The sequence below is a fragment of the Vidua macroura genome, chromosome 5 (assembly GCF_024509145.1).
Source record: "Vidua macroura isolate BioBank_ID:100142 chromosome 5, ASM2450914v1, whole genome shotgun sequence".
In the NCBI taxonomy this organism is placed as follows: Eukaryota; Metazoa; Chordata; class Aves; order Passeriformes; family Viduidae; genus Vidua; species Vidua macroura.
The window spans coordinates 71,145,352-71,172,462 of NC_071575.1; the positions used below are offsets into that span (position 1 = coordinate 71,145,352).

Below are 27,111 nucleotides of genomic sequence, written 5' to 3' on the forward strand. Positions count from 1 at the left end.
CTGCAAAGAGGTTTTGGGGAGTTACCAACAGCCACCAGAAGCACAGGAAGCCTTCACAGCCAAGTCACTCGTCAGACAATGGCTTGGGACCCAAACATCCACTTCTGGTAGCAAAGTGTTGGGAAAATATTGCCCAACTCTTCACACAAGACCTTTTGTTGGCCAGCCAGCTTTGAAAACATTTCTGTTCTCCCCCAAGTGACAGCGCTGCCATGAAAAACAGGAAGAGGCTGAATACAGCAATTTAAACAGTCAAACCCCATTTCCTGCCAAAAGGAAAGGAAAATACAGCAAAAGGCAGAAGCCAGGCAGGAACACAGGGACTGACACTTTGATTATCTTGGAGAGATATTGGTGCTGCATGTCTGGTGGAAGCTGCAGTGGTGGAGGTGACACCTTTTCATGGCAGGGACTGGAGTCTCTTAGTCTGGGAGGTGGATCAGGCTGGGGTGGAGGCCAGGATCTCCCAGGAGGGCAGCCTTGGGATGTGAGCAACTCCTGAGCTGACAGCAAGGGTCACATGGCAGCAGCACCCTGGGTTTGGGGCTTCATTACCAGCCAAAGTTCCAGCAGGATCCCTGCTCCTCTCCATCTCCCCACAGCCCTGACACCCTCAGGCTGCTTTGGGGTCAGTCTCCAGTACCCTCCTCTTCTTCATCCATGCTTTTTGTCTCACAGCTTTCACCTGCCCAGTCCCCAAGGCAGAGGGGAAGGCTGCCCTGCCTCCTCTGCTGAGCATCCCCGGAGTGGAACTCCCACCAGGCTTCAAAATGCACCCATTAATCTTATTTCATTGTAATGACAATCAACAAATCCCCCAATGATCAACTCTTGAGAAATGACACATTTACATCTCCATCCTCCTCTCAAACTGCCCTTTCCCCCTCACCTCCTCTTTTTCTTTTAAGAAATCCAGCATTCCCCAACACTGCCAGAGAACCACAGAATGGTTGGAAGGGACCTTAAAAGTTCATCTAGTTCAGCCTCCTGCCATGAGCAGGGATAACTTCAACCAGCTCAGGCTGCTCCATTACAAAGTTTGTGAAGGACATTGAAACCACAGCCTTCTTCACCCAACATGAAGCTGGTTTTCTGTTTTAAGAAGGCTGTTTCTTCCCCTCCAGAGCAGCCCTGCATGTTCACAGGGTTTGAAGGTGCCCTCTGACTGCATAAGTAGGAAGGGTTCAGTATCCAGAGAGGAGATTTAGATTCCACATGAGGGAATCTCCTCACAGCACAGACAGATTTTAGGGAGAGAGAGGAATCTCCATAGCCAGAGGTTAAGAACAGGTGAGACAAACATCTGTCAGAAGCGTTATAAGTAGGGCAGAAGGGCAAATCAGATGACCTCATAAGAATCCTCTTTTCCCAGCCTCATTTTTCTCTGATTATATGAATTTCTAAGCATTTGGGGTCAAGTGTACTGCTTAAATATAAGCTATTATCCTGCTTTTGCAGAGAGGTATTACCTGAGACCATTCATCACCTGAGTGAACATCACCAATTTGCAAATCAACAGCCCAGACATAAAAATCTATCATTTTTTTTTCGATTTATGCTCAAGATGAATGGGAGGAGAGCTGTAACACAGGGGTGGGAGGGGAATGAACACTGAGGATTCTCCATTCATCTCTGGACTTTTACCTTTCCCACTCTAGAAATTCTGCTACCACACTGCTGACATCTACAACAGGCACTTGGCATGAGGCAATCACAGGTTCATCACAGAGGTTTTTTTTTGGTTTTGTCTCTGCCTTGACCTTTGCAAACCAGACTGGAACAAGTCTCCAGGACATCCAACCCTGCAGGACATCTGGGGACCCAATGCCTCTCGCTCAATACTGACCATGAGACAAAGTTTGTCCAGCCAAGGGTCTTTCCTGACCTCAACTCTCTCAGCTCCAGATGTAACCAAGCTGCCAGAGGACCAGAGGAGCTACAGAATCTGCTACTGGGGACCAGAAACTGTTCCCCCACATCCCTGGAATTTTTTCTGTGCACACTGCAGGTTAGGAGAGTTGTGCTGGGAATGGTCCCCAGGAGATTTCTCTAGCCCTGAAATAGCCTTGGGCAAGGATTACACCAAGGCAGGAGCAGAAGTATCCAGTCATGTGGATCCACTTTGAGCCAGTTATTGCCCTGTTAGAAATACTGGAAAAATTATAAGAATATTTGTTACTAAAAGCCAGGACAGAGCAGTGAACCCAGCTCCTCAGTCCTACAGCTAATACCACAAAGAATCACAGAATGGCTTGGGTTGAAAAGGATCTTGAAGATCATCCAGTGCCACCCCTTGCCATGGGCAGGGACATCTTCCACTGGGGTTTGGGAATCCCAGCTTGCCCCAAACCCTGTCCAGCCTGGCCTTGGACACTTCCAGGGATCCAGGGGCAGCCACAGCTTCTCTGGGCAAGCTGTTCCAATGCCTCACTACCCTCTGTGTAAAGAATTTCTCCCTAACACCTAATCCAAACTCTCCTCTGTCACTTTGAAATGCCCAGTGCCCAGCTGGACCTGTTCTCATACAGGATTTCAGCTGCCAAAGGCAGGGCAGCAGAGCTGAAGTTCAGTTCCAGCCTGGACCATAGGCAGGTTAGGCCTCTGTTTGCAGCAGCAGAGAAACATTTGACATCCCCACAAACGCGGGGGAAGGCTCACTGATGGCTCTGTAATTGGTTTTAGAGCTGCCTCTAACACATGTGCTAAGTGGCAGAGCAGCAGTGCTGGGGCTTGGCTGGCAAGCAGGACATCAGCAGAGGAGACCAGGCTCTCACAGACACACATCCAGCCTCCAAAATTCTTCACCAACCATCAAATATTTTCCAAGCTTAGCGGCTGGACTCTGCAACCCCTTTCAGCAGCCAAGTCACTAATACCTCTTCCCTCAGGCAGCACAGCTGATCTCAGGCAGGGCTTGCCAGCAGCTCTAAGTAGGCTCATTTAAGGAGAGGACAGCCTACTTAGTTACACACTTCAGACTTCCTGCTTTCAATTCAAGCATCTCCAGGTTCTTTTGCAGTGTCTCTGATTCACAGTGAAGGTGTACACTCATAAATATGCTCAAACACTTTTCCCCACCGTGCCCTCTCTCCCAGCTCTGCAGTCCTGTCCCTACTCAGTCTGACACCAGTTTTCTTGGTTTGGGACTCACCCCATGGGACACAAGAAAGCTGTTGGCCTTTTTTGCTCCTGTCTAAAGCCACAGAAGGCAGGACTGAGAGGTTTCAAACCTCCTAACAGGAGAGGTCCAGCACTGCAAACGTTAGTGTGGAGCACAGGCAGAGCTAATATGCAAATGCATGGAGAGGCTTAAGAGCCCAGGAAAGAAACTCCAGTGGGAAGCTCCCAGCTTAAATCTAAAGGCAGCTCTTTGAATGCGCACAGGCCTTGCGGCTAAACAAAAAAAAAAAAAAAAAAAAAAAAAAAAAAAAAAAAAAAAAAAAAAAAAAATCAAAGCCAGATTTGGGCACAGCCTTTCTCCCTGCGCAGTGCTCCACAGGGAGCTTTGCAGAGATCCCAACTGAAATCAAGGACTTGTCCCTTCGGTGTGGGAGAATGAGAGCAGGGCAAGGTCAAGCAAGAACACTGAGGGGTGTAAAGGGGAATTAGGGCAGAGTAAGGCAGGATCGGTGTCCTTGCAATGAGACCCCCATCCACATTCCTCACGGTCTGTCCTTGTCCTGCCAGGGAGCATCAGAAGAATCCCCCAGCAAACAAGGCTTGAGCACCACGGAGCAATCCCATATCCTGAGCACTGCCTGCCTGGAGATTTCGGGGCAGAAAAGCACTCTGGCGTTTCTCCCTATTCCCTTTGCTCAGACTGGAGCTCGCCTCTCACTTGAAAGAGCTAATTAAGGGTGGGAATCAAAGCCTGGGGAAGAGGCTCCTGCAGCCCTGGGTGTAATGCCCATGTCTGTGCCTGCCATCAAAGCCAGCCCTGTGCACATTCCTGCAATGGCACTCGCAATAAACCGAGGCAATTTCTTCGGACCATTTGTAGGTCAGGCAGACCAGCCTCTTCCCCAATCCTGCCCTTAAATCTTGCAGTGTTTAATCCTTGCTCTGCAGCCAGGCCTTTATTTCTCAGTGCAGAGCTGGCTGGAGACCGGAAGGCGAGGGCCTTTGATGGTTAATGACCACTGCTTCTCAGCCCTGGAAGAAATGAAGCCCTGGCTTCATAAAGTTCCCTGAATAAATCCTTCCCCAGCTACAGCCCAGGGAAGCAAAATTACACCAGCATACACAGAGAGACTGGCACAAGCCACTGACATCTCTAGGTCCTGTTTTGGTTTAGGTTTGAGCCGAGAGTGCACCTGGGTCTAAGTGGTTTCACACCTGTGATTTGCACCATGAAGTAACTACAACAGGCACATTCCTCCTAAATATTCCATGGCCCCTTGGTTTAGCTCACCAGCAAACACAGCATGTCTGCTTGTTCTGATACCTTCACCAGCTTGTCCGTGAGCTAACTGGGGCATGAACTGGTTAAATCGGTGTGGTGAGCTGGAGGCAGAGCCAGCACTGGGACAAAGGCAGTCTCAGTTCCTTGGTCTCTGCTTTAAGGTTGGTTGTTTGAAGACAAGGCCTGTTAATACTTGAGGAGGGCTCAGGGGCTTCACTTACCGCGCTGCTACAGGGAATGTCCTTGACCTTGAGCCAGGCCAGATCTAACGTCCCCTCTCCCCTGTAGCAGGACTGAAGCCTGTCCTTGATGCGGTCGTTGATGTTTTTCAGGACAAAGATGCAAAGAGCAGACTCATCCAAGGACTTCATCTTCCTTTTCTGCCCCTTGGAGAAGACTGTGAAGAGGATATCATCCTCGGGGCCAACGCCCAGCGACCTGGCCAGGATGGCTCCAGCCTTTGACAAGTAGGCAGCCTGGAGCAATCGATATTCCACCCCGTTCTTCTCACAGCCAATGGGCACCTCCACATAGGAGTTAAAGGCCGTGTCCTCCTTACAAAGCCGCACCAGCTTGGAGGTATAAACCTGCTCCTTTGTGGTGGAGCCGGGTGGGGAGATCATCTCAGGCTGCAGAGTCAGGAAGTAGACAAAGTTCCCGCTGCTGAAGCCGTAGATGTAGTAGATATCGAAGTCGGGGATGATGGTAAAGGTGTCTGAGGGGATCTTGATCATAGAGGCCACAAACTCGTCGTGAAAGACATATGCAAACATCCCATCAGCCTCGGAGTTCTTGGTGAGCTTTCTGCTGGAGATGGTGGGGAAATACTCCGGTTTGCCATCCACGGCCGTGGCGATGAACAGCTTGTCGTCCATGTTGCTGTAAGAAACAATGACTCCAAAAACAGAGCCACTCTCGTTCACCCCAGAGAGGTAATGCTCCTTCTTGTGGAAGGGCTCTCCCAGCTTGAAGAGGTCATCCAGCCTCAGGAGCTTGCAGATGCCCTGGTACAAACTCCCACAGGCTATCAACCGATTCTCCTTGTAGTCTATGAGGAGCATTTTGTTTATGTTGTTGGTGGGCGTCAAGGGCTCGTTGCAGGTTTGGACTATCCTGGGAGGATAACACTTGGGATTGTCATCATCAGGACCAGTCTCGTGCGTCACCAGGACCTTCAGGTCACTGGAGAGTTTGTAGATCCTGTTGACAGCCCCCAAGTAAATGTGCCCAGTCCTTTCGTCCACCACCAAGTGGTTGAAGTTTCCCTCTGCTTGGTCTGCAGTGAAGGTGATGAAGGGCCTCTTTGGATGGGGTGGCTGCTGTCTGCCAAGAGGTGACACTGTGGTGGACAGCAGGAGGTGGGAAACCAGGCAAGTCCATTTCCACATGGCCGGCGACATCATTAGAGAGGTTTGTATTCCCAAGGCAACAAGGATTAGAAGCTGTAAAACTCTTCAAAACACCAATTCCTTGGCAGCTTCTGTCCTACAAGCAGAGAAAAAAGAAAACAAAAGTACATTACTATGGAGTATTCCTTCCTCCTCCCTCCTTCACAACCATGCCATCATCAGAGCGTATTTAATTGCTAATCCTCCCTTTCTCCACTCTGAGCTCTCTACTTAAAACCAGCACAAAGGGAGCCCTCCTGACAGAAAAGATGCTGGGAGAAAAAGCAGAAACCACACAGCAGAGTAATAAATCAGCACCTTTTCCCTCTCCATTACACACCCATGTGCCCCACGGTGCAGCATAAATATTGACTGCAAGAGCAGAAGGGTAAAAACATCACCCAGCATTGCTGTTTGCACTGCCAGCATCAGCTCAGCTGTGGATTTGCTATCTGAGACACCAGAACTGGAGAAGGATTATCATCCTGCTCCTCTGGACGAGGCACTAAAGCCTAGAGAAGGTCAGGGATCTGCCTACAGGGATGGGGCCAGATGGATGCTGAGCTCTCCCACCCTTGAAGTTTGCCAGGAAGGAGCCAGCTCTGGTGTGACATTAACATCCTTTCAGGGAGATCCCAGTCCAGAACAGATCTGTTTGAGCAGGAGCTCTGTGATTTCCAGATCAAAGCTGCCTCACACCAGCCCAGCCTGCAGTTCAGACCCAGGGGTTGTGGTGTGCCAGCTGTCACTGCCACACCTGCAAAGGGCTGGGAGCAAAAGGAGCACGGGGTGTCTTCTCTCCCTTTGGGCTCTCACCACAGACCACTCTCCACCCACTTCACAGCCAAGGGAACATCGTCTAGAAGAGATCCAGCTCCCCTGGGAATCTCAGGTGACTGAGGAGAAAGGGGTTGCTTATCTACCAGCAGTGGTAAAGCCTAAAGCACCATGAAGTAGGAAAACCAATGACCCAAGGACCAGCCTGGTAGCTTTCCAAAGAAAGGGAAGAGGCTTTCCTTGCACCACTCAGTCCCTTAAAATCTCCCAGGTTTTGACCACAGTGATGGGAGCAGTATGGGTTTCAAACTTTTGATGGGCACATCACCAAGCCCCATGGGAACACCTCTTCCTGCTCAACACATCCATCCGCTCCCTTTTCCCTCACTTTTTTAGTTGCTTTTGTACTAAGAACAGTTTTACCCCTTTATGGCCCCACAGAGCATGTGGGACATGGAGTTCTACCAGCTCAGGCCTCACAAGCCAAGCTCCACATTGAGTGCTCACCACACAAACCTGGTGGCCAGGCCCTTCATCCCTCTGTCATCCAGATCAGAACTTCACAAAGCTGCTCTTGATTTTAAAAAGGACACAAGCCAAACACAGCTCCACTCTCCCGCAGTGTCCCAACCCCTCTGTCACAGAGTGACTTTGCTGAAATCAGGGGTGTAATCAGTGATGACAGCCAGGCTCGCACAAGTAGGAGGCAAGGAAAAAAATCCCTGTTTGCAGATCCCAGCAGGGAGGAAGATGTGACAGTGACACAGGTCTGGATGTGCAGCTTTTTCAGATCTGTGCAGCTCTGCTAACGCCGGTGGAACTGAAAAATTTACTCAAAAAAAATAATAGGGAGAATAAATCCCACATTCTTTTGACCCGTAGGTTGATTAGATCTGATAGTGGAAAGGGTAAATCTGGGCTTGTAGAGCAGCCACCGCTTTTATGCCACCCCAAATATTTCAAAATTCTCGCACAGCAGCCAGAATTGCCCAGCTGTTGTAGGATCACCTTCACCTCCCGCTGCCCTGCCTGCCGCAGCAGCCACAGGCGTTGGATGGATGATGGACAAAGGTCAGCCCACATTTACTTTACTCATGTTTACCCTGTTCTGCTTTGCCTCTCTGGTCAAGCAAATATTTAATAAAACCAAGCTTATAGTGCAGAGTTTGCAGGGCTGTCTCGCGAGCTCTGTGGGGATAGGCAGGCTGGTCACGTAGGCTGTTAATAACCTTTATTATGACGGAGAGAGCAGTGATGGGATGAGCTCTCCCCACGCAACCATTCCTCTTTCAAAAGGGCCCATCCTTGAGAGGGCAGCAGAAGAGGGAAGCTGTCCCTGTTTGAGCCCTGTGTTCAGAAGCATCACGTGGCGACCCTGAACACCGGCTCCCGTCACTGATGAGTTATGATCCACATTTCTAACAGGCGCTGGTTTGATCAGGAACTAGGCAGATCTAGGGAGAAATTATTCTTTTCAAGTACTAAAAAGGTATCTGTTTTAGCCCTCTATTTTACTGTATTTTGCTCTGCAGAGTCAGCAGAGCTGCAGGGCAGGGAAACGGGAACTGCTGCAATCCCAAGACTGATATTGAGCAGCTCCTCTGTCCAAAATTCATCACAGCACCAGGACACAGCACCTGCAAAAATGGGATAAAATCTGCCCATTAAAACAAACAGCCAAGGCAAAATGAGAAGAGACAGACTCCAGACATAAATTCTTCGAGGCCCATGCAGGTGAGAATTGATTTGAGGTCAGACTATCACTCGCAGAGGAAAGGAATGGTGAGGAGGACCTTGCTAGATCCCTTCCAACCCAAACCATTTTTTGATCCCTCCAGGAAAAGACAGCAAATTTGATCTGGAAACCAGAGAGACTCCAGTGAGAAACTCCAGGAGGGCTTTACAGCAGGCAAGGGTGGTCTCCAAAACACTGAACCTCATGGGGGAGGAAGTTCACCTGCAGAGGAAAGAGCATCAGCAGTCTGAGAGGACCAACATTGCACAGGAGCAGCTTTTTGGGACAAAGCAGGGAGAGCCTGGGGCTATTTTGCCATCTTCCAGCAGCCATCTGAGTGACCCTAGGAGCAGGATTTTCTCTCTGCTTGCTGCTGGCACTCTCTGCTCTCCCATCTGCTCCTCCTGTACCCTCTGTCCTGGAGCTCCAATCAGTCCTGGAGCCTCTGAGGGCTATAATTTATAATTTGGCTTAATTAATAAATAACAGCAGAGGTCAGGGGCAAGGAGGCCTGGAGGTTTAGCCTGCAGAATAGAGCAGGGTTTGTACAACCCATTAGAGGATGCACCAAGGAGAAGGGGGTTGTGGATGGGTTTTTTTTTTTCCCTGTGCACAGATGACAGGAATCACAGCAGCTGGGAAGGCAATAATACAGTGCCGTGGACACGCAGAGTCTACAAGAGAGTAATTATATTCTAAAAACAAAGCAAATAAACAAAAGGCCACAGCCAGCAAGGGCTGGACTTGGGCTCTGAGCTGGCTGTTCCCAAAATAAACCCAAACTGCCTTCTCCACTGGGGATGTGGCCAGCAGTGATGCCACGAGCCACCACAGAGGGCTCCTGTGTGAGGCCAGATCATCCCTCGACGTGGCTCCTGCCACAGCAGCCTCTCCATCAGCACATCCCAGGTCCCTGGGAAGGTCACAGAGCAAATCCAGCCATTTCAGACAGGGCTTCATCCATGGTAGAGGGAGGTCTCAGAGCCAGCACCCACAGGAGGTTTCACACCACTGTCCTGCCTGTGGAATCATGACTTTATGGCTTGCAAATAACACATTCCCCAGGAGATGCCTTGAACTCCCAGAGTTTGGTTTAAATACTGGTTTCCTCCTGGAGAACAGTGAGTTATGGTGCTACCCCACAGTCTGGTTACCTTTTTTTTTTTTTTTTGCTATTATTGAGCATTTCCAGCAAAGGTTTGAGACCACTGAGTTAAAGGTTGCAGTTTATCTCTGCTCAGGGATCTCCAGGACACAATCCCAAGAGTCCAGAACATGAAACTCTGTGGTGAATACATGGGATTCTGGGCAAGAGCAGTTTGGGTGTGAAAGAGGAAGAAACAGTTTGGGAGTCTCGGAGGAAGAAACATTCCAAATGTCTTTTAACTCTGATTATTAGATGGGAAATTTAGGGAATGATTAATACATCCTCAAAACGCAGCAGCATTCAAGGGGACAAAGTCAAGGAGTTATGCCTGAGGAAGTAGGAATAAATCAGGAATAAAGAGGACACAAAGGACTGACCTGTCAGTTGAGAGAGAGGGAAGGACTCAGGAGGAAGTGTAGAGGGAGAGGGGAAAGAGAGAGCTGGGTTTTGATTGACAATCTCACAAAACCCATGGTCATGTCCCTATCCTGGAGTCTGGGACAAATACACGCCACTCCAATGACAGCTGCTGAAAGGAACACGTCACTGAGTGAGCATGAGACAGCAGCATTTCCCTCAGACACACACACAGCCCTCCTGCCATCAAAGGTGTCAGACAGAGCCGTGTCACCAGGTCCCCTGCCACGGCCATGTGTGGCAGCAGGGACACCACAAAGTCAGCAGGAAGAGCCTGGATACAGAAAGCCAGAGAAGCAATCCCACTCTGGGTCCAGCTCAGAGCAAAAATACATGTTAAAGCCTTGAATACAACCAAAATGAGCTGAAAAACAGCTCTGGGAGGGAAAACTCAGCACATCCTCATGGACAGTGGGCCTGGCAGCACCCCAGGGTTCCCCACCTGGCTGGGAGGAAGCCAGGAGCACTCAGGACTCCTGGGCAGTGCCAGGGTGGTTAATGAAGCCCAGCTAATCAGGCAGCACGCTCCTGTGTTTGCTTTTCCTGCACTCAGGCTGTTCATGCCCGGGATGCAGGAGATGCTGACGAGGCAGACGCCCAGCGCCGGAGCAATTCAGCACCAAGTGCAGCCACACAATCCCTTTAATCTCATCTAAAGACTTTTTTTCATGGTTTCCTTTAATAAACCCTGATTACCATGGATAGAAGCTTTTCTTTGGGAGCCAACACGGCAAGAAAACCCATACAGGGACATTGTCAACAGCTTCCCCAACAAAGACTGGATTCTAACTTTGGCTAAATCCTTTCTCCCTGAACTTGCAACCTTGCCCAAGCTGAAGGCAAGTCTCACTCTGGGGACACCCCACACCAGAGCAGCTTTACTTTGGAGCTCACCAAAAAGAACAGATCCCTGCAGGAGCTGCAGCTTGTCCCAAATAAAGAGATTAACTTCAGGAGTGGTTTGTTTGCAAGGGAATTAAAATACAGAGGGACAACACAGCCTTCCCTCATCACACAGATTATTTTTCTCAGGCACTCAGATGCTGCCCATCACCTTGTTACCTGTGTCTGTGCCAGAGAAGTATTAAATGAAGGGATTAACACATGCCACGAGTGGGATTTTCTTCCCTCTTTTCCCGGCTCTTCCCATGTGCTAAAACTGCATGTGGATGTTGTTTCTGCCTGCATTTCAAATTTGGTTTTCTACCAGCAAAAGCAGGTCAGAGCTGTGCTCCTCTGTGCTTGGGAGAGCAGAGGGGTTTGTAATGATTTCTCAGCTCCTCCAGGAATTTGCTAGAGAGGCTCAAATGAAAGAACACAAATATTCAGCGTCACAGAAACGAGAATGGAGTTTTGAGGTCGTGGAAATAACCTACAAATCCAAAGACCGGAGTTAAACTCTCCTTTCTGGAGCAGACAGGGATGTGAGTCCCCAGGGCTGGGTGTTATGGAGCATCCAGAACTGGAAAGGACCCAACCTTCCAATGACATGACACAGGTAACAGTATTTCCCAGCCTCCTGAAAGTGTCCTGAGGACAAATCTATGAAAATTACTCCTTATCACAGTAACTGGGGAAATGTAAACCCCCCAACAAACAAACTGTTGTAGCAAGAGCACACAAGGTCACTGGTATCAAGCAAGCCATGTCACAGCAGTGGCTGATCCCACATTGTGTGAGATCATAGAGGTCCAGGGCACTGAGAAAAGGGAAATATTGCCAAAAGCCAGAGTGTCAGGTTGACTTCTGTCTCATTCCTGTCCCCAGCAAAGCCATCACACAGTGCTGGCACTCTGTTCTCCCCAGCACTAAGAGTTTCTCTGCTGTATTTCACTGAGGTGCAGCTCTCACGGGGTTGGCAGCGCCAGGTTAGCCAAAAAAATTAAAATTTTATGGAATATTCCTTTGGCCAGTTTGGGTCAGCTGCATGCTTTCCCAATTCCTGGTGCACCTCCAGCCTTCTCCCTGTCAGGCCATGAGAAGCTGAAAAATCCTGGAGCTAGTTTAAACCCTACTTAACAGAAACTAACACCATCAGTGCGTTATCACTGCAATTCTCATACCAAATCCAAAACACACCATCCCAGGAAGAAAATTAACTTTATTCCAGTAGAAACCAGGACAGCAATTCACTGGGAAGGAGACCCTGATGAGCTCTAGACACAAAGAGGAATAAACACAGCCTCTACCCCTAGAGGAGTGATGAATATTGAAAAGAAAATGAACTGGGTTTCATCCCAGCAGGTCTCCCCAGCTCGTGTATCCAATTCCAGCATTTTAGGACAGCCTTGAGGAAAATGGCATTTCCTTCCTCAGAAGCTCAGCTTATGCTCACACATTCCCTTCGAGGCTTTGGGGGCTCTGAAAAAAAACCCAAAAGAAATCAAAATGTGTTGGGTCTGGTTCAGGTGGGAGCCCCAACACAGCCAGGAAGGGTCTGTGACCTGGCTTTCCCCACGAGTTGCCAGGCAGCTGTTTTGCTTCCTTGCTGGCTGAAGCTGTTTTCAGCAGAGTTTGTGTTGCTCTGGATGCCAGTGGGAGGATGTTTTTCCCCCTGCCTGGCAGTTTTGGGAGGATCTGTGAGACACAAGTCCTCTGTCTCAGGCTGAAGGCTCGCAATTAGCACTGTGTGTATCCACCAGCAGCCAAATCTCACCGTTCTTCAGCTGCCTCCTGGGTGGCTGGCAGGGACAGTCACTCTGCACTCACAGGGACTTTGTGACCACTGGCTGCTTCTCTCTCCAGGTCTCTGTGAGATAAAACATGGGACTTCAAGGGAAAAAACCAAAACCTTGATCAGCTGGTTGTGGGAGCACTGAGATCTGTATTTGGAACTGGGGAAAACACTGGCAAAGAAGCCAGCAGAGAATTCCCAGCCTTCAAAGTCTGAGATTTTGCTATATATTCAAAACACAGCTGCAGCAGAGTGGTCTGAAGGAAAAAGTAAAAGCAACAGGTCTGGGAAAATCAGAGATGATACCAGGATCAGGGAATCCCAGAATGGTTTGGTGTTGGAAGCCTGGCTGCTGGGAATTTGAGACTCTCTGTGCTGCCAGGCACTGACCCCCAAGAGAACACTGCATTGACCTGAGGCCGTGGAGAAGCTTCCAAAATGGAATGACAGAACTGGGATTGTGGGTGTGGAGTTTGGACAGAAGTGTGTGATATCACAGGGTGGCAAACTCAGAGTTTAAGGGTTTAGAATACAGGAATATCTATAAAGCAAGATGGAGGTTTTGGGGCAGAGGCTGCTCCTTCTTCTTCACCTCCTTCTCCATGGCTTTGGGTGGTTTTGTGCAATTGGATAAAAAAGTCCACACTGCAGGGCACAGGTGGTTGGTTATTGGGTTAAAAGTGAAAATAATTGAGGTGTCATTTCTTAATTGGACAGTTTATCCTCAAAAGGCCTTGTAGAGAGAGAGATGGGGCTCCATTTTTAGTTTGTTAAAGTGCTGTAGAACTCAGGGTTTGTGAGACTGTAACATAGATAAGAACTAATAAACATTTGAGTCCAAACAAGAAATACCATCTCACACATTTCATCCTGACCCTGGCAAAAAAAGGAGATAAAAACTCGACAGTTTGGGTTGGAAGGGACCTAGAAGACCATCTTGTTCCAGCCCTGTGCCACGGGCAGGGACACCTTCCATAGACCAGGTTGCTCAGTGGGGAATAAGGTTTGGAAATCAAGCTCCAGAGGGATGCAGAGCAGTGGATTTGCTGCACAGGATCAGGCACTCTGCAAACCAGGTGGGCACCAGTTAGCAGTGACCAGCACTCGCTGGCTCACAGCAAATGGGAACTTCTCCCAAATGAGGAGTTTACAAGTGGCCAGGCCAATGTGATTCATGCAGGGCACAGCTGTGTGCTCCTGGAGAGCTAGGATCCCCCAGGGAAGGACCATCAATCCTGCAACTGCACCAAACCTCGCAGGAAATGGGCTGGACACGCAGCAGGAGTGGGAACATAAAGAAAATGCTGTTAGCAGTGCTGTGTTTGCTGGGAGGGAAGAGTCAGAGGTGTGATCATTTCTCTTCAGTGGTGCAGGGTTTGCAGCAGAGGCGAGAACAGAGTCTCTCTTTATGCTTCACTCAGCATAAAATTTCCTCCTTTCATTTATGGCAGGTATCCAGCCCCTTTTGGAGCAGCAGCCACCAGCTCTGGATGGGGCCAGGGGAAAGATCTGACACAGCAAATTCTTCATCCTCAGCTTCTCGTGTGAGTGGCTAAAGGGAGCAGATGAGAGAGCCCCATGAAACAGGGATGGCTGGGCCATCCCAAATCCCAGCCAGATCTCCAGTCCAGCACACCCCTGGGAAGCAGCACTGCTGACTGGCATTTGCTCTCCCAACCCTACAAAAAAAAAAAAAACAAACCTGCACTTCACTGCAACCATTAGCAGAATTTTGATATTGACAGGAGATTCTGAAAAAAAAAAAAAAAAAACCTTTTTAGATACCTCCTTCTTTTATTTGTCCTGCACTTCCTAACTCTGACCAAATTCCTAAACTCTTCTGGGTGGGTTTTTGGACACCCTGAACCTCCTGGGCAGACATGTGCTGTTCATTTTATCTCTCTGCCTTCTGCATGACAGCTCTTCCACCAACTGCTCCCTGTCTTTCAGCCCTCCAGCAGGTCAGATGAGGTCAGGTGAATTTTTTTTCATCTTCCTGTAGCACCCAGGGCAATTAGGTCCCAGTCTGGACGTTTAAAACTTGCACGTGTCAGCTGAAGCAATCTATTCCTGCTGCCTCCAAGGGCTTGGAAAGAGCTCTTGAAGGGGTGTCAGAAGGATAAAAAGTCCATAATACTGCCCCAAAGCTCACCAGTCCCAAATTCCAGGCATCTTCTGCAGATATGAGATTGCTACAGAGCACAACCTCTCCTTTACAAATAATACAGCACCAAACAGACATTTTTTTTAAACTAGCATTAATCTCCTGCATGCTTTTCTTGGCTTTCCCTTACAAATACCATAAAAACTGTGTTCCAGTTGTTTATAATTTTTAACCATTCTGGCACAACAGTACTTTTTGTGATGTTCAAAATGAAGCAGGGCACAGCGCAGCTGCTGCATTCCAGAGCAAGATGCTCCCTGAGAAGAAACACCCAAGATCAGACCAAAGAGGATCTGTCCTCTTCAGACGCTTGCCCTCAGAGCATTTTGGTTAAAAAAAAACTTCTGTCCCCACTTGACTTGGATGTTTTGAGCAGGCTGGAGGGCAGCTGAGCTGCTCTTGAGCCAAAAGGCAGGCGCAGGGGCAGGACTGATGGAGAGCCCCACGTTTGCCCAAGCAGAGACTTCCAGCTGAGACCCAATTTCCAGCCCAGCAGCAGCACTGGGGAAGGACTCTCTGTGCTGAGAGCTCTAATGAGGCACTGTGGACACAAGTCCTGATAAGCTGCAGCTTTGGGAGCATTTCAAGGGAAAAGAAAAAAATAAAAAGCAGTCTGACATCTATCCCACCACCGTCCTGTGATGTCCCAATTTACACGTGACACAGGAAGATCACAAAAGCAGAGAATCAGCAGCAAAACTCAATTCCCCCTTGCAGAAATAAAAAAAAACATGGTAAAAGCATTATTAATTTGCTGTTAATTTTCTCTCCCAGTGACTTTGTCCCCTCAATCCCAGCTACTGCCAACACATCCAAAGGCCAATGGAAAGTTATTCTTAGAGCCCAGCCTGGCTGTTGCTGCAGGATAAGTAATCCCAAATCGTGCCTGAGAGTCCTGAGCTGCTGCTGAGCTGGACAGGACACCCATGGCCAAGATCAGAGGCAGGCAGGAGACAGAACAGTGCTCACATGGGTGAGGAGATAATCACATGTTCTGTTTGTTAACAAGCAGATTAGAAAGGAGCTGATGTACACACACACACACACAGAGACTGTGTTTGCAGGGAGATACACGACTCCGTCCTGTACAGATGCATTTATTTTTGCACCAAAATGATGCAATTCCCATGCAGGGCACTGTGTGCATGCATAATTCCTGTAAGGATTAGCAGCAACACCTACAGCTCAGGTTGTCTGACATGTTCTGTGCCAAGGCTCACTTTTAAGGTTCTCATTACTTTGACAGACCTAAACCACTCAGGGGACAATTTCCTGAGCTCCGTGTCTGCCTCAGGCTACCAGCCCTGTGGAAAGTTGCATTCACAATGACTTGGGCAATGCTGAGAACTAAATTAGGGGGAAAGTTTTTGCAAGTTACTGATTTTAACTTTTTTTTTTTTTTTCTATATTTGACCCTGGTTTTATTCTTCCTGCTGCCTCACTGAAAAGGTGGCACGCTTTGGTGCAAGGAGGAAAAATCAGGCTGCTCCTTCTCTTGTGGCCATGGCTAAAAGTCTGTCTAAATTTGACCAAGTTGAGCATCTAATGGCACAAATACTGCAAGGAGAAGTTTTGCTTTTTCCACTGCTCCTAGGATGGATCAGACAACACTTGAGCTTATCAACAGAGGAGGAGAACTTGACCCTAATGAGCAGCCTGGGCTAGTGGAAGGTGTCCCTGCCCAAAATTATTTAAGGTCCCTTCAACCCAAAGCAGTCTGTGATTCTATGACTTGCCCAAGGTCACACAGAGCCAGCAAAGCAGAGACAAATCTTCATCCCACATGTTGAATTCCCAGCTCAGTGCCACAGCAACAACTAACTTTTATTTTGCAGAGCCACGCATGCAGCACCAGCACTGACTTTCTCTATTCTTATCTCCTTTGGTGCACGTTTGAGGGACACACACCCAAAAGTGCTCACAGTGTTAAATTCCCCTCAGTCCTAAACCCATCCCCAGCCCCAGCACTTTCCCAGCATCAGCAGAATTTGCATTACACACCCGAGTGTCAGCGTCGGAGCGACTTTAAATAGTTCAGTGGTCACCCTGCTCAGCTGTGGGATGTAGGGATGTATCCAGCGTGTCCTGAAATGATACAGCAGAGTCCTGCTGCTGGCACCCAGCCTGGGAGGCCGGGGGGAGGAAGGGAGGAGGTGTCTGCTCCTGCTACTCTGCTGCTAAAGCTTTCTGCAGTTCATCCCTGTGCTCCCCCACGCTGACCAGCAATGAGAGGAGACACTGCCAGCACGTTCTACTCCATGTGGGCAGCTTGCTGCTGCTGCAAAAGGCAAAATCTCCCCTTTTCCTCCCATAAATATCTCCCCTGGTCCACTCAGACACAGATGGAAGCTGCAGGTGCCCTGCACTTCACGGACCTGACCCCACATCTGCACGAATCGTGCCTAGTGCTATCAGCAGCTCCACAAATCACCCCAGAGCAGCCACAGGGAGGATGATGCAATTGTTTTAGCTGTTTGCACAGCCTCATAATTGCAGATCCATCATCACAAAGCATTAGCTGTGTTAGGACAGGTGTTACACAGAAACCCAGCAGCAGAGAGGGGCAGGTGAGCTGGGCAGGCTGCAAAAGGACACTTTAGTTTGCAGTAAGAGGTTGGAGATCTGGGTTGTGCTACCCAGAAGAAAGTTATTTGTTTGCTAAGCCAGCTGCAAGCGAAACTCTAATTTAATCCAGATCCAAACACCATCTGCTTTGTTCATCTCTGCTCACACAGGATAAAGGCACCTGTGGCTGAGACAAGAGGTGTTTTTAATGTGGGGGGTGTGCAAAGGTCACCTCTGTTCATAAAATCCTGCTCAGAGGAAATGGGGGCCTTGATAACACAGGTTTTAAGAGCTGAAGAAACACTATTAAGCAGATACCCAGATGCTAAAACAGTAAAACCCACAAGTACTGTACCAATGTGCACTCCAGCCCCTTAGCCTCACCTGCCACTGCCTCCACCTCTCCACTCTCTCCAAAACAGGACCTGCTGCTCTCTTCCCTCTCCTCACAGGACCCCAGAGCAGCACTTGGAATGCCACACAAGCCTCAAACACTGTGAAAACCTGCGCCCATGCACCTTAACCCTTGGGGATGCAGTCACAGCTGTTGGGGCATGAGGCAGGAGCATCCTCCCTGCTCCTGGAGAGCATCACCTGTGCTCCAGGTGCTCCATCACCTGTGCACCCGGGGCTCAGGTACAGGGCTGGAGGACACAAGGCCTTCTCCTGGCCCCTGTGTGGCTGGGACATGTCTTGGCACTGGCTGCAGGTGGCTTTTAGTGACGTGAGGCATCGCTCAGGCAGGAGGCTGGGCTGAGTTTTGCCCTTGACTCAAGAGTTAGAGCCTGTAAAGCTTTAGTTTGGATTAGAGGAAAAAGGCAGAGGGGAAGAGGGGTGGAAATGAAGTCAGGGTTGTTAGTGCTGGCATTAGGCTGAAAACAGCAGTGTTTTGTGCTGGGTGCTGCTGTGCCTTTTATCTTATTGGTAAAAGCTTAGATACAGAATTTGTCACCATACTGCTGTAACTTCACAAATTAAACATTAAAAAAATGTGCAGATCCTAAACATTCCAGTCAAACGTGAGCTATAGCACAGCATCTCTTTGTGACCAAGAAAATCCTATACAAATAAAAATTCTTCCAAAATTACTTAGCTTTTTCTGGAATTAAACATAGAAGGCTAGCACCCTAATGTTAGAGCTGGAGAGTGCATCCAGGGGTTTATATTTTTACCTTAGTAAAGCAAAAAATACAATAGTAAATAGAAAAAAAAAAAAAAAAAAAAAAAAAAAAAAAAAAAAAAAAGAGGGATTTTTGAAAAAAAAGAGACAGGACAAGGCATAATAGTGTTACATTGAAAGAGGGCGGGACTAGATTGGATATTTGGAAGAAATTCTTCCCTGTGAGGGTGGGGAGGCCCTGGCACAGGGTGCCCAGAGCAGCTGTGGCTGCCCCATCCCTGGAATGTCCAAGGCCAGGTTGGATGGGGCTTGGAGCACCTTGGGCTAGTAGAAAGCATCCCTGAGGGCAGCTGGAAGTAGAATTTTAAGATCCCTTCCGACCCAAGCCGTTGTGTGGTGCTCTGAAGAAGCAGCAGCGCACACAGCAGCTCCCGGGGCAGAGTGCCCCTTGCCACCGTTCAGCCAACACCCCCAGGAGCACAGCACCAAAGCCCTGCAGCCAAACCATGGTCAGGGCTCAGCACCCCAAATCCTGCCCTGTCCTCTGTCTCTGCAGCAAACAGGGAACCCCCAGCAGCTGCCTGAGCAGGGAGCCCACAGCTCCCAGCTGTGCCCCTGCCAGAGCGCCGAGACAAAAACCGCGGCGGCGCGCACAGGTGGAAAATTGCTATCACAGTTCCGTGGGTTATTAATAACAAGATATTTCTCCTCTGGGGCCATCTGCATCCCACACACCCCCACAAATCCGGCGCTTTCCTCTTCCAGTTACAACAGTCAAGGCAGATAATTCCCTTTTTTCCTCTGCCTTCAAGCCACGCACGAAGGCAGAGCTCAGCAGGCCCAGACCATGCAGACAAACATTGTGCCAAGCCCCACGAACTCAGAACTGGGGTTTTCTTTCCACCAAGGTGCCAGAAATAATACAAATAACCTCTTCTTCTCTCCCTGGCTTTATATCTACAGCTCCCACACATCACTACCAGCAGGGCTTTAAAACTAAAACAGACTGGGCCGACGTGGCTTGAATTTATTCTGGAAATTTATCTCTTCTTGCTGAAAGCTCTGTGTTTGCTTGATCTTCCTGCCTTCCGAGCCCTACAAGTGCCACATGTTGCACAGCTGGATTCCTGACAGAGAAGGAAAACAGGAGGGAAGAGAGAACAGATATTTTATATATATATATATATGTATATTTATATATATACACATGAATGCAATGGCCAAGGTTTTCAAAAGTCACCTGTGAACTTCAGCAAAGTGCCTTCAAATATCTCCAAGGGACCTGTGCACAGGAGAGACAGAGCTCTTGAGGTTCCAAAAAATCTGCTCTCCACAGGTAGAAGCGGAAGGAAAAGGAAATGGGGCTCCAAAGGACTTGCTGCTCTAAAGATGCTCAAGACCTGCCCTTGCAGGAAAGGATTTGCAGCAAAAGCTGTGCCAGGGAAGGCTGGAGATAAGTCAACCAGGAGGAAGAAGGACAGATCCATGTGGCACTGAGGGAAATGAGGAGAATTTTTAATTCTCAAACTCACTAGGGTCTGACTACTAAAATAATTATGTGTTTTCCCAGCTCCAGGAGAATTTGTTCACCCTCAGCAGCTGTAACAGGGGAATATCCCTGGTGCCCCAAAAACATGGGCAAGCAACATAGTGTGACAAGCCAAGGGTAAAGCACGGAAAGCTGAGGGGAAGAAATCCTGTTCGTCCTGAGCAGCACCTTAAAAAAAATCCCAGCAAAGGAGAAAATGAAGACAATGTTATTTCCTTTGAAATGGAGCACTGCACTCTGTAACAGGAGGGGAGGGGGAGAAATCAAACCCAAAGTGAACCAGAGGTTCAGTTCATAAACACAGGAGAAGGTCAGCTTCCTCCTCAGCAATAACTCTGTCCCAGAGGAGCCCAGCATGGCATTTGAGATAGGGCAGATATTTGATTCCTTCCTCTGCGTGGGGGAGCCTGACACACACATCCTCCATCCCCAGCATTGCCACGGGCTGGGCTGGGCCCCTCCTGCAGCCACCCTGCCTCAGCTGCAGCAGGAACCAGTTTAAAATCTGCTCCTTGAGCTGAGGAAGGGATTATTTTTCCCGTGTTTGAGGGGAGGCAGTGGCTGTAAAACCTTCTGCCTGAGCCCAGCAACAGTGAGACCTTGGGAGAGGCTAATTATGGGTGGTGAAAGAAGTCACCCACTGGCAGAGAGCAGTGGAGGAGAGACAGGCGAGCACAACCCTGCACCTGGAGACCTTTTTGCTGTTTATAAACTTAAGCTGATTCTGCTGCCTGTGTTCCTGAGGAGGGAGAAGCAAGGCAGGAGAGAAGACAACGACCAAGTGAAAACCACCAAGTGAAAAGGCTTCAAGTGATGCTTTGTGAAGGCTGAGCTGGAGCAGAGGCTGGGCAGAGCTAAAGAACAAAGCAGGGATTTATGAAAAGGATCTCCTCCATGGATCCACCTTGGGCAGCACCAGAGCCCAGCCAGGGCTGCACCCAAGAGGAACCAAAATGGTCCCAAAATGCACGAGCGCTCCCGGGGGCTCTCACTGGGATCAGCTCTGCTCCATTTGCACCTTGCAGTTCATTGTCCCATTCCAGCTTTAGCCCAGGCACTCCCATCCTGCTTGTTTTTCTCTCTCCAGCCCACGCTGTTTGTGCTCCTGGGCCTGAGCTTTGGATCATTTGTCCTTGGTGCCCAGCTGGAGCAGGAATTGTTTTGTCTCCCTGCTCTGTGCAGAGAGCTCCCCATCCCTGATATGAAGCCCAGACCCACACACTAAAGCAGCTCAGAATCTGAAAAATACAAAAGCTCAAACCTGAGGCATCACAAGCATCTCACAGTCACTTTCCCATACCCTTGTGCAAGTACTGGAGAAGCCTCAGACTTGTCCTCCCACACAAATACCCAGGAGGAGGGGAGGCAGAGCAGGGGAGCAGAGCAGGGGAGGCAGAGCAGGGGAGCAGAGCAGGGGAGCAGAGCAGGGAAGCAGCCTGAGTGGCCAGCAGGGCTGTTAGTGGGGGAAATGTGGCTCAAAGAACCCTGTGCATCAACCAGCAGGAGGCAGGGAGACGCCTGCAAGTGTCCAGGCACAGCCAAGGACTGGAAAGCAGAAAAGCAGATTGTCATGGAGCTCCAATCTGCTTGGGATCTCCTCCAGGCTCGTGGCACCTCGTGCTGCCCCACTTGAGTGCTCGTGGCCAGGGTCCAGCTGCGCCACTGGGAAGGATGGGAATTGCTGCACGATCATCCCCTACCCCTGAGAGCCCCCCAGAGACTCCTTTGCCACCAGCAGGGCCTGGACCAGCACCTTCTGAAAAGCACTGAGGCAGCCAAGCTCAACTGGAGCACATTCCCAGACACAAAGGTTTGTCCAAATTTGCTCTATTTATTCCCAGTTCTGTGGTGGGGGAAAACCTCAAACTCTTTTCTTTCTTCCCTCTCCTCCCTACAAGCTGGAAAACATCTCTACTGCCACCAGCATCTGATCAAGGGATGCTGGAGGAAAAAGGAAAACTGAGGTTTTTTGTCTACATCCGTCCTAACTCCAGCTATTGCAACAAGGTTGCTCTTCCTTCTCCAAAAATCTGGACCTGCAAAACCTTTCCTGAACTGTGAAGGGAAAATTGGCAGCGATCTGTGAAAAGTGCAGGGTGAACAGCTTGGCATTTCCAAAGCATGTGTAGTTTGCATTTGTGTGTAGCAATGTGCATATAAATGTGTATTTTTATGTATATGTATAAAACATACACACACACACACATATATATCTATATATATGGATGCATGGAGTTGTATTTAGGGAAAAAGGCATCACAACTTCCAGCAAAAGATAATGAGAGAGCTGGGAACGTGCAGGCAGCATGATGCAACTCCAATCCCTTCCTCACACTGCAGGACAATCAAGGCTTCTTCTCTGAAATGAATGCAGAAAAGGGCCCAAGCAGCTGGGGAAGGGGTGATGCTTGTGAGAAATGGGCTTTTTTTGTGGCTCATGCATTGCAAAGTGTGTGTGTGTGATGAGTCAAAGTCTGAGGGCTGCCTTGTGTCAGCCATTGACTGTGCCAATGACAGCAGCTCCCGACAGCCTTTAATAACACCACTTACAGACTCTGGAGCAGGGGGAGGCAGCAAAAGGGGGGAGGAGAGAGCTTCCCTCGCAGGCTGGTGCACAAAGCGTCCCCGGGCTCGCCAAAATGTGTCACAAGAACCCGTTGATGGCTCCATAATTGCAGCCCACGCTGCAATGTGTTGTTCTAAGAGGCAGCAGAGAGCACAGCCAGGAGAGCAACTTTGGGAACACGGGGGGTGAAGCACGGCCAGGAGAACATGGGGACACGGGGACACGCTGGGCTCAGGTAGGGGTGGACTGGGTGGTGGTTTAGGGGCTGACCCCAATCACATTTCCCAGTGCAGCAAGTGTGTTCACATACTGGGAAGCAGCCAGGAGAGCAAGAGATTCCACGCTGAACAGGTGAAACGGGGAGAAATACCTGCAGAACACATCTGGAATATGCAAGTCCTGCTGCCCACCTTGGTTCTCCAGCGTGGAGGGGAGAAATAAGTCCCTGCCAGGTCTCATGGATGCTGGGGAGCTCCTGGTGAAGATGCTAAAAATCCTCAGCTTAGTCCAGATTTGGAAAGCTTTGGGAAGAGCTTCGGGAGCTCATCGCGTCCTGATTATTTACTTCTCCAAGCTAAGGAGAGACCTACTTCACACACCGCCTCCTGGAGAGGCGGAAAAATCAGGCATGTAAAATAAGAAGGAAATGGAAATCGACTTGATAGCTCCTTCCCCTTCCTAATGGGGAATACTTACCTAATTAGGCCTGCTTGCTGTTTCCTCCCCTCGCTTTCTTTGAGACATTATGCAGAGAGAAATTTGTCCTAAAAGTTGGTGCTTTCATTCAGAGGCATCCCCTTGAGTGTTTGCCTTGCTGAGGCAGGCGAGGGCAGAAACTTCATCATAAAGGAGGAAGAAAAATCCCTCCTGAGTGGCTCTAAGGGGTGCTGGTTTAAGTACCCAGCTCCTGACGTGGCTCTCCTGCCTCTCCTCCCTTCTCCATCCCTCACCCAGGCAGAGGGTGCAGCTCCAAGGTGCCTCCTGCCCTTGCCTAGCCCAGGTGAGCAGCTCCTGATCTCTGGGAGTGACCTTGGAGACCAGGAAGGGAAAGCCAGAGGATGCAAAGGTGGCCAAAATGACTCCACCCTCAGTGGGCTGTTGGAGACAAACCTGAGACTGCATGGTCTCAGGGCTGGTGGGATCCACGGGGACTCCCAAATCGGCCCCAAATCCATTCCACCACTTGGATGACCTCTCCAAAACACATATCCCAAGCAGTTGGTGCAGCTCAGAGTGGGGAAAAAAGGGGTGCTAGAAGCAAAACCCAAACCCTCCAGACCCACATGGACAAGGGTGACCCAACCAGAACACAGCAAGCCCCCCTCTTTTCAGAGAGACCCCACTCTGGTGGCCTCCCCTCACCAGGAGAAGGGGTTGGCACGTGCAGGATGTGCAGGAGCACCTCCCACCCCACAGGATGCTCCCAACCACCCCTACAACAGAGCCAGGCTGGATGTGACCCTACACGTGGGGGTACAGTGGTCTCCATTCACCCCTAGACCCCTACACTGGATCCCTTTTTCCCTTCCTCCATTTCCATCCCACACTTTCCAGGAAGGCACCCCCCATCCCCCTCAGCCCTGCTCCTTCACCCCAGGAATTTTCTTCTCTTCCCTGCAGGGAACAGAGCTTCCAAGAAGGAAAATGCAAAGCCCAAAGGGAATGACTTCAAGCAACCAGACGGCTCTGCAAAGGAAGGTGTTTTATTCCTGCCTGAGGGGGTGCTTTAAAGAACCTCCTTTTGTTTCCTCAAAGGCTGCCGAAGGTGGAGGGATTCAGGGAACTCACCCTGCAAGCAGCAGCAGCAGAGATTTCCCCAAGCCCAGGTCTCTGCCTACCCAGCATCCTGCACTGGTCCAGCCATTCCTGCATCCCTCCCCGCCCCATCTCCCAGGGCAGCACCTGCACCTGCAGCACCTGTGCAGGGTGTGAGGGGAGGGGCCGAGCCACCCCCTGCAGCTGCTCCAACCAGCCCTGAAACTTCACCTCCCAGTTGTTAATTCAGCATCCAGAAAAGCTGTGTTGCTTTCCTTTTTTTTTTTTTTTTTCTTTTTTTTTTTCTTTTTTCCCCCACTAGGCAATTTCCAGGGAACAAGAATGAACTGCACAGCTTATCCCTGCTGCAAGCCAAGCCAAGCCCTCCCCTGCCCCAGCCAGAGAGGGAAAGCAGCCTCACTCCTCCCAGTGCCCCTGGACATCCCTCCATCCTCCCACAGCCTCCTGTCCCCACCGAGCCACCCCTCTGCAGCCACTGCAGCATCCTCAGGGCTGCCAGGCTGTGAAGGACAGCAGGAGGGAAGCAGGGAGGTTTCCTTGAAGAGCCACCTCTGCAGCACTGCCAGCTTCCAGGGGAAGCTGTGAATCCAGTGGCTGCAGGCAGGACACCCCTTTGCATCCCTCTTGCACCTCCTGAGCATTCCCAAAACCAATGGATGTGCTGGATAAACGGGATCCGGGCAGGTCCCTGCTGCAAAGGAAACCTGCTCCTACCCCCTGCACCCATTCCTGGGGAGCAAGACCCCCAAAAGCAGGATCTATCCCACCCATGGACACTGGAAAGTGATGGTGAGGGCAGGCAGAGCCATGCCCTGAGCAGGGCTCGCTGTGCTTGGCCCCTTGCAGCCCTGGAGGGGTGCCCAGCACCAGGGGGGCTCAGCAGAGCACGGGAGCATCAGAGGAGCTTCCCTGCCTCCCAGCACAGAGGGCCGGGCTTGCAGACAGGGAGGGACTCCAGCAAACAACGAGGAGCAGCAGAGGCAGAGATGAGAGCAGGTATTTAGCGGGCAGCGCCTACGAGGTGCTGTGAATGCAGCGTTTGTGCTGGATGAAGAGTCATTGTCACAGAACTTGATGCCAGCCCCACGCCCCGAATGGTGACAGGCGATTACCAGTTTGGAAATGAGTAAGCTCATTATAACCAAACGTTTCGCTCAAATCCCCCTCCAAAGGAGGGATCTGACGAAGGAAGGGACCTGTGACGGGAACAAACTGGGGGATTTGTTTAACCAGATCAGCCTGCTGGGGCAGCACAGCACGGTTCCCTGCCTCTAGCCTGGATAAACCTGGATTCCCGGGAAGCTTAACCCCCCATCCCACACGGACAGGGTGGGCAGTGTCCCACACCCAGCATTGGGGTCTGCTGGGCACAACCCTGCTTTTAAGGGATGAAAAGAAGCACCTTTCAGTAATAAATAATAATGCTAAATATGTGTTTCTATAGCAACTCATCACCATAGCAGCTCGGCGCAGGAGGAGAACTCGGAGCTCATCCCGCCGTCTTCAGGGTGAGGAGGCAACTGCCCTCCCAGAGGTGGCTTCAGTGGTGGCACAGCTGGACTTAAAGCAAGAAGTCCCCCTCCAGGTTGTCCCTGAGCACTGCCCTCCCTGGGGAAGCTGTTTGGACAATCTGGGGAGGAGCAGTCAGGGATCCAAGCGGTGATTGGGGTATGGAGTCTCAAAAGCACCAGGTACTGATGTCATTGCAATCCCCCAGATCACTCCTGGGATCCAAGGAGGGATCTCAAAAGCATCGTGTACCGAGGTCATTGCAACCCCCCAAATCAGGCCTGGGATGCAGGGGGGCTGGAAGGAAAGGAGGCTGTGACAGGGGACAGCCCCACTGTCCAGCCAGGAGGACACGGTGAAGGGGAGAGTGCAAAGGGTGAGGCACAACCAAAAGGAGGAAATGCCCAAAATTATCCATGCAAATACCAACCACTCAACACTTACACCTCTCAGGAGAATGGCTTAAAAACTCCACGTGTTTAACTCCACGTCTTAAAAACTCCACGTTGCTCAACCTTTAGCAAGACCCAGAAATTTGCACCGAAACCCTGACAAATAGAAGGAGTTTCCCAAAACAGCCCAAAAACTTCTTTTTTTTTTTAAGGCACACATGCACACCCTAATTTGGCTGTGTGCGCTTTTCTTCTCTAGAGTGTCCATTAAAGAAAAATCCCAGCTTTTGGTTGGCTCCACAATTGGTGTGGTTGTATTCCAGGGCTGTGGGGGCAGAGCCTTTGCCTTGAATGTAGACCCTCCTGTTCCTCAGCACCTCTGAAAGCCTCTTCCCAGCCAGCAGAAGAAGGTGGCACTGCCCATTATCCATGGGCATGATGCCATTCCTCAGGCTGGTGAGCGAGTTCCCAACAAAGCCCCTGCCCGCTTTTACTCCCTTCACAAGAAGTGAGTCATTTTTAAAGGTTATTAGAGCAAAGCAGGCATTAGGTGGTGGCTGAAGGGAACAGTCACTTGTAGGAGTCTTCCCCCACTTGATAAATGGGGAAACAAGAAGCCAAGGAACCCATTGGGAGCCGTGGGACAGCTCTCCATCAAATCCAAGCCTCCCTTTGGCAGCCCAGGGTAAGTTTCCCTAAAGTAAAATGAAGCTGTGTAGCACACCAAGCACTTGCTATTCCATCAATAGGCAATTGTAACAGGATACACCTCCTTAGTCTCTAAATGAGTTTTCTTTCCAGCACTACATTATAGACAAATCCCCTGTCACAAAAAACAAATAAATCCCTTTTCACAATCAAATATGCTCTAACCAAGTCAAACAGGGCCACGCGCACGTGCAGCGAATCCACAAAGCTTCTCCCAACTTC

The 27,111-nt window shown here is 49.9% G+C and overlaps 1 protein-coding gene across 3 annotated transcripts in view; it reads right to left on the bottom strand.

Annotated features, from left to right (window-relative positions):
* The window catches only part of PLXNA4 (plexin A4), a 414,284-nt gene extending 408,462 nt beyond the window's left edge, over positions 1-5,822 (bottom strand). For all 3 annotated transcript variants that reach the window (XM_053977321.1, XM_053977322.1, XM_053977323.1), the window contains exon 1: positions 4,624-5,822. In XM_053977321.1, the coding sequence (XP_053833296.1) occupies positions 4,624-5,805 (1,182 nt within the window). In that variant the 5' untranslated portion in view covers positions 5,806-5,822. The remainder of the gene's footprint in view (positions 1-4,623) is intronic.
* Positions 5,823-27,111: the final 21,289 nt, after the last annotated feature.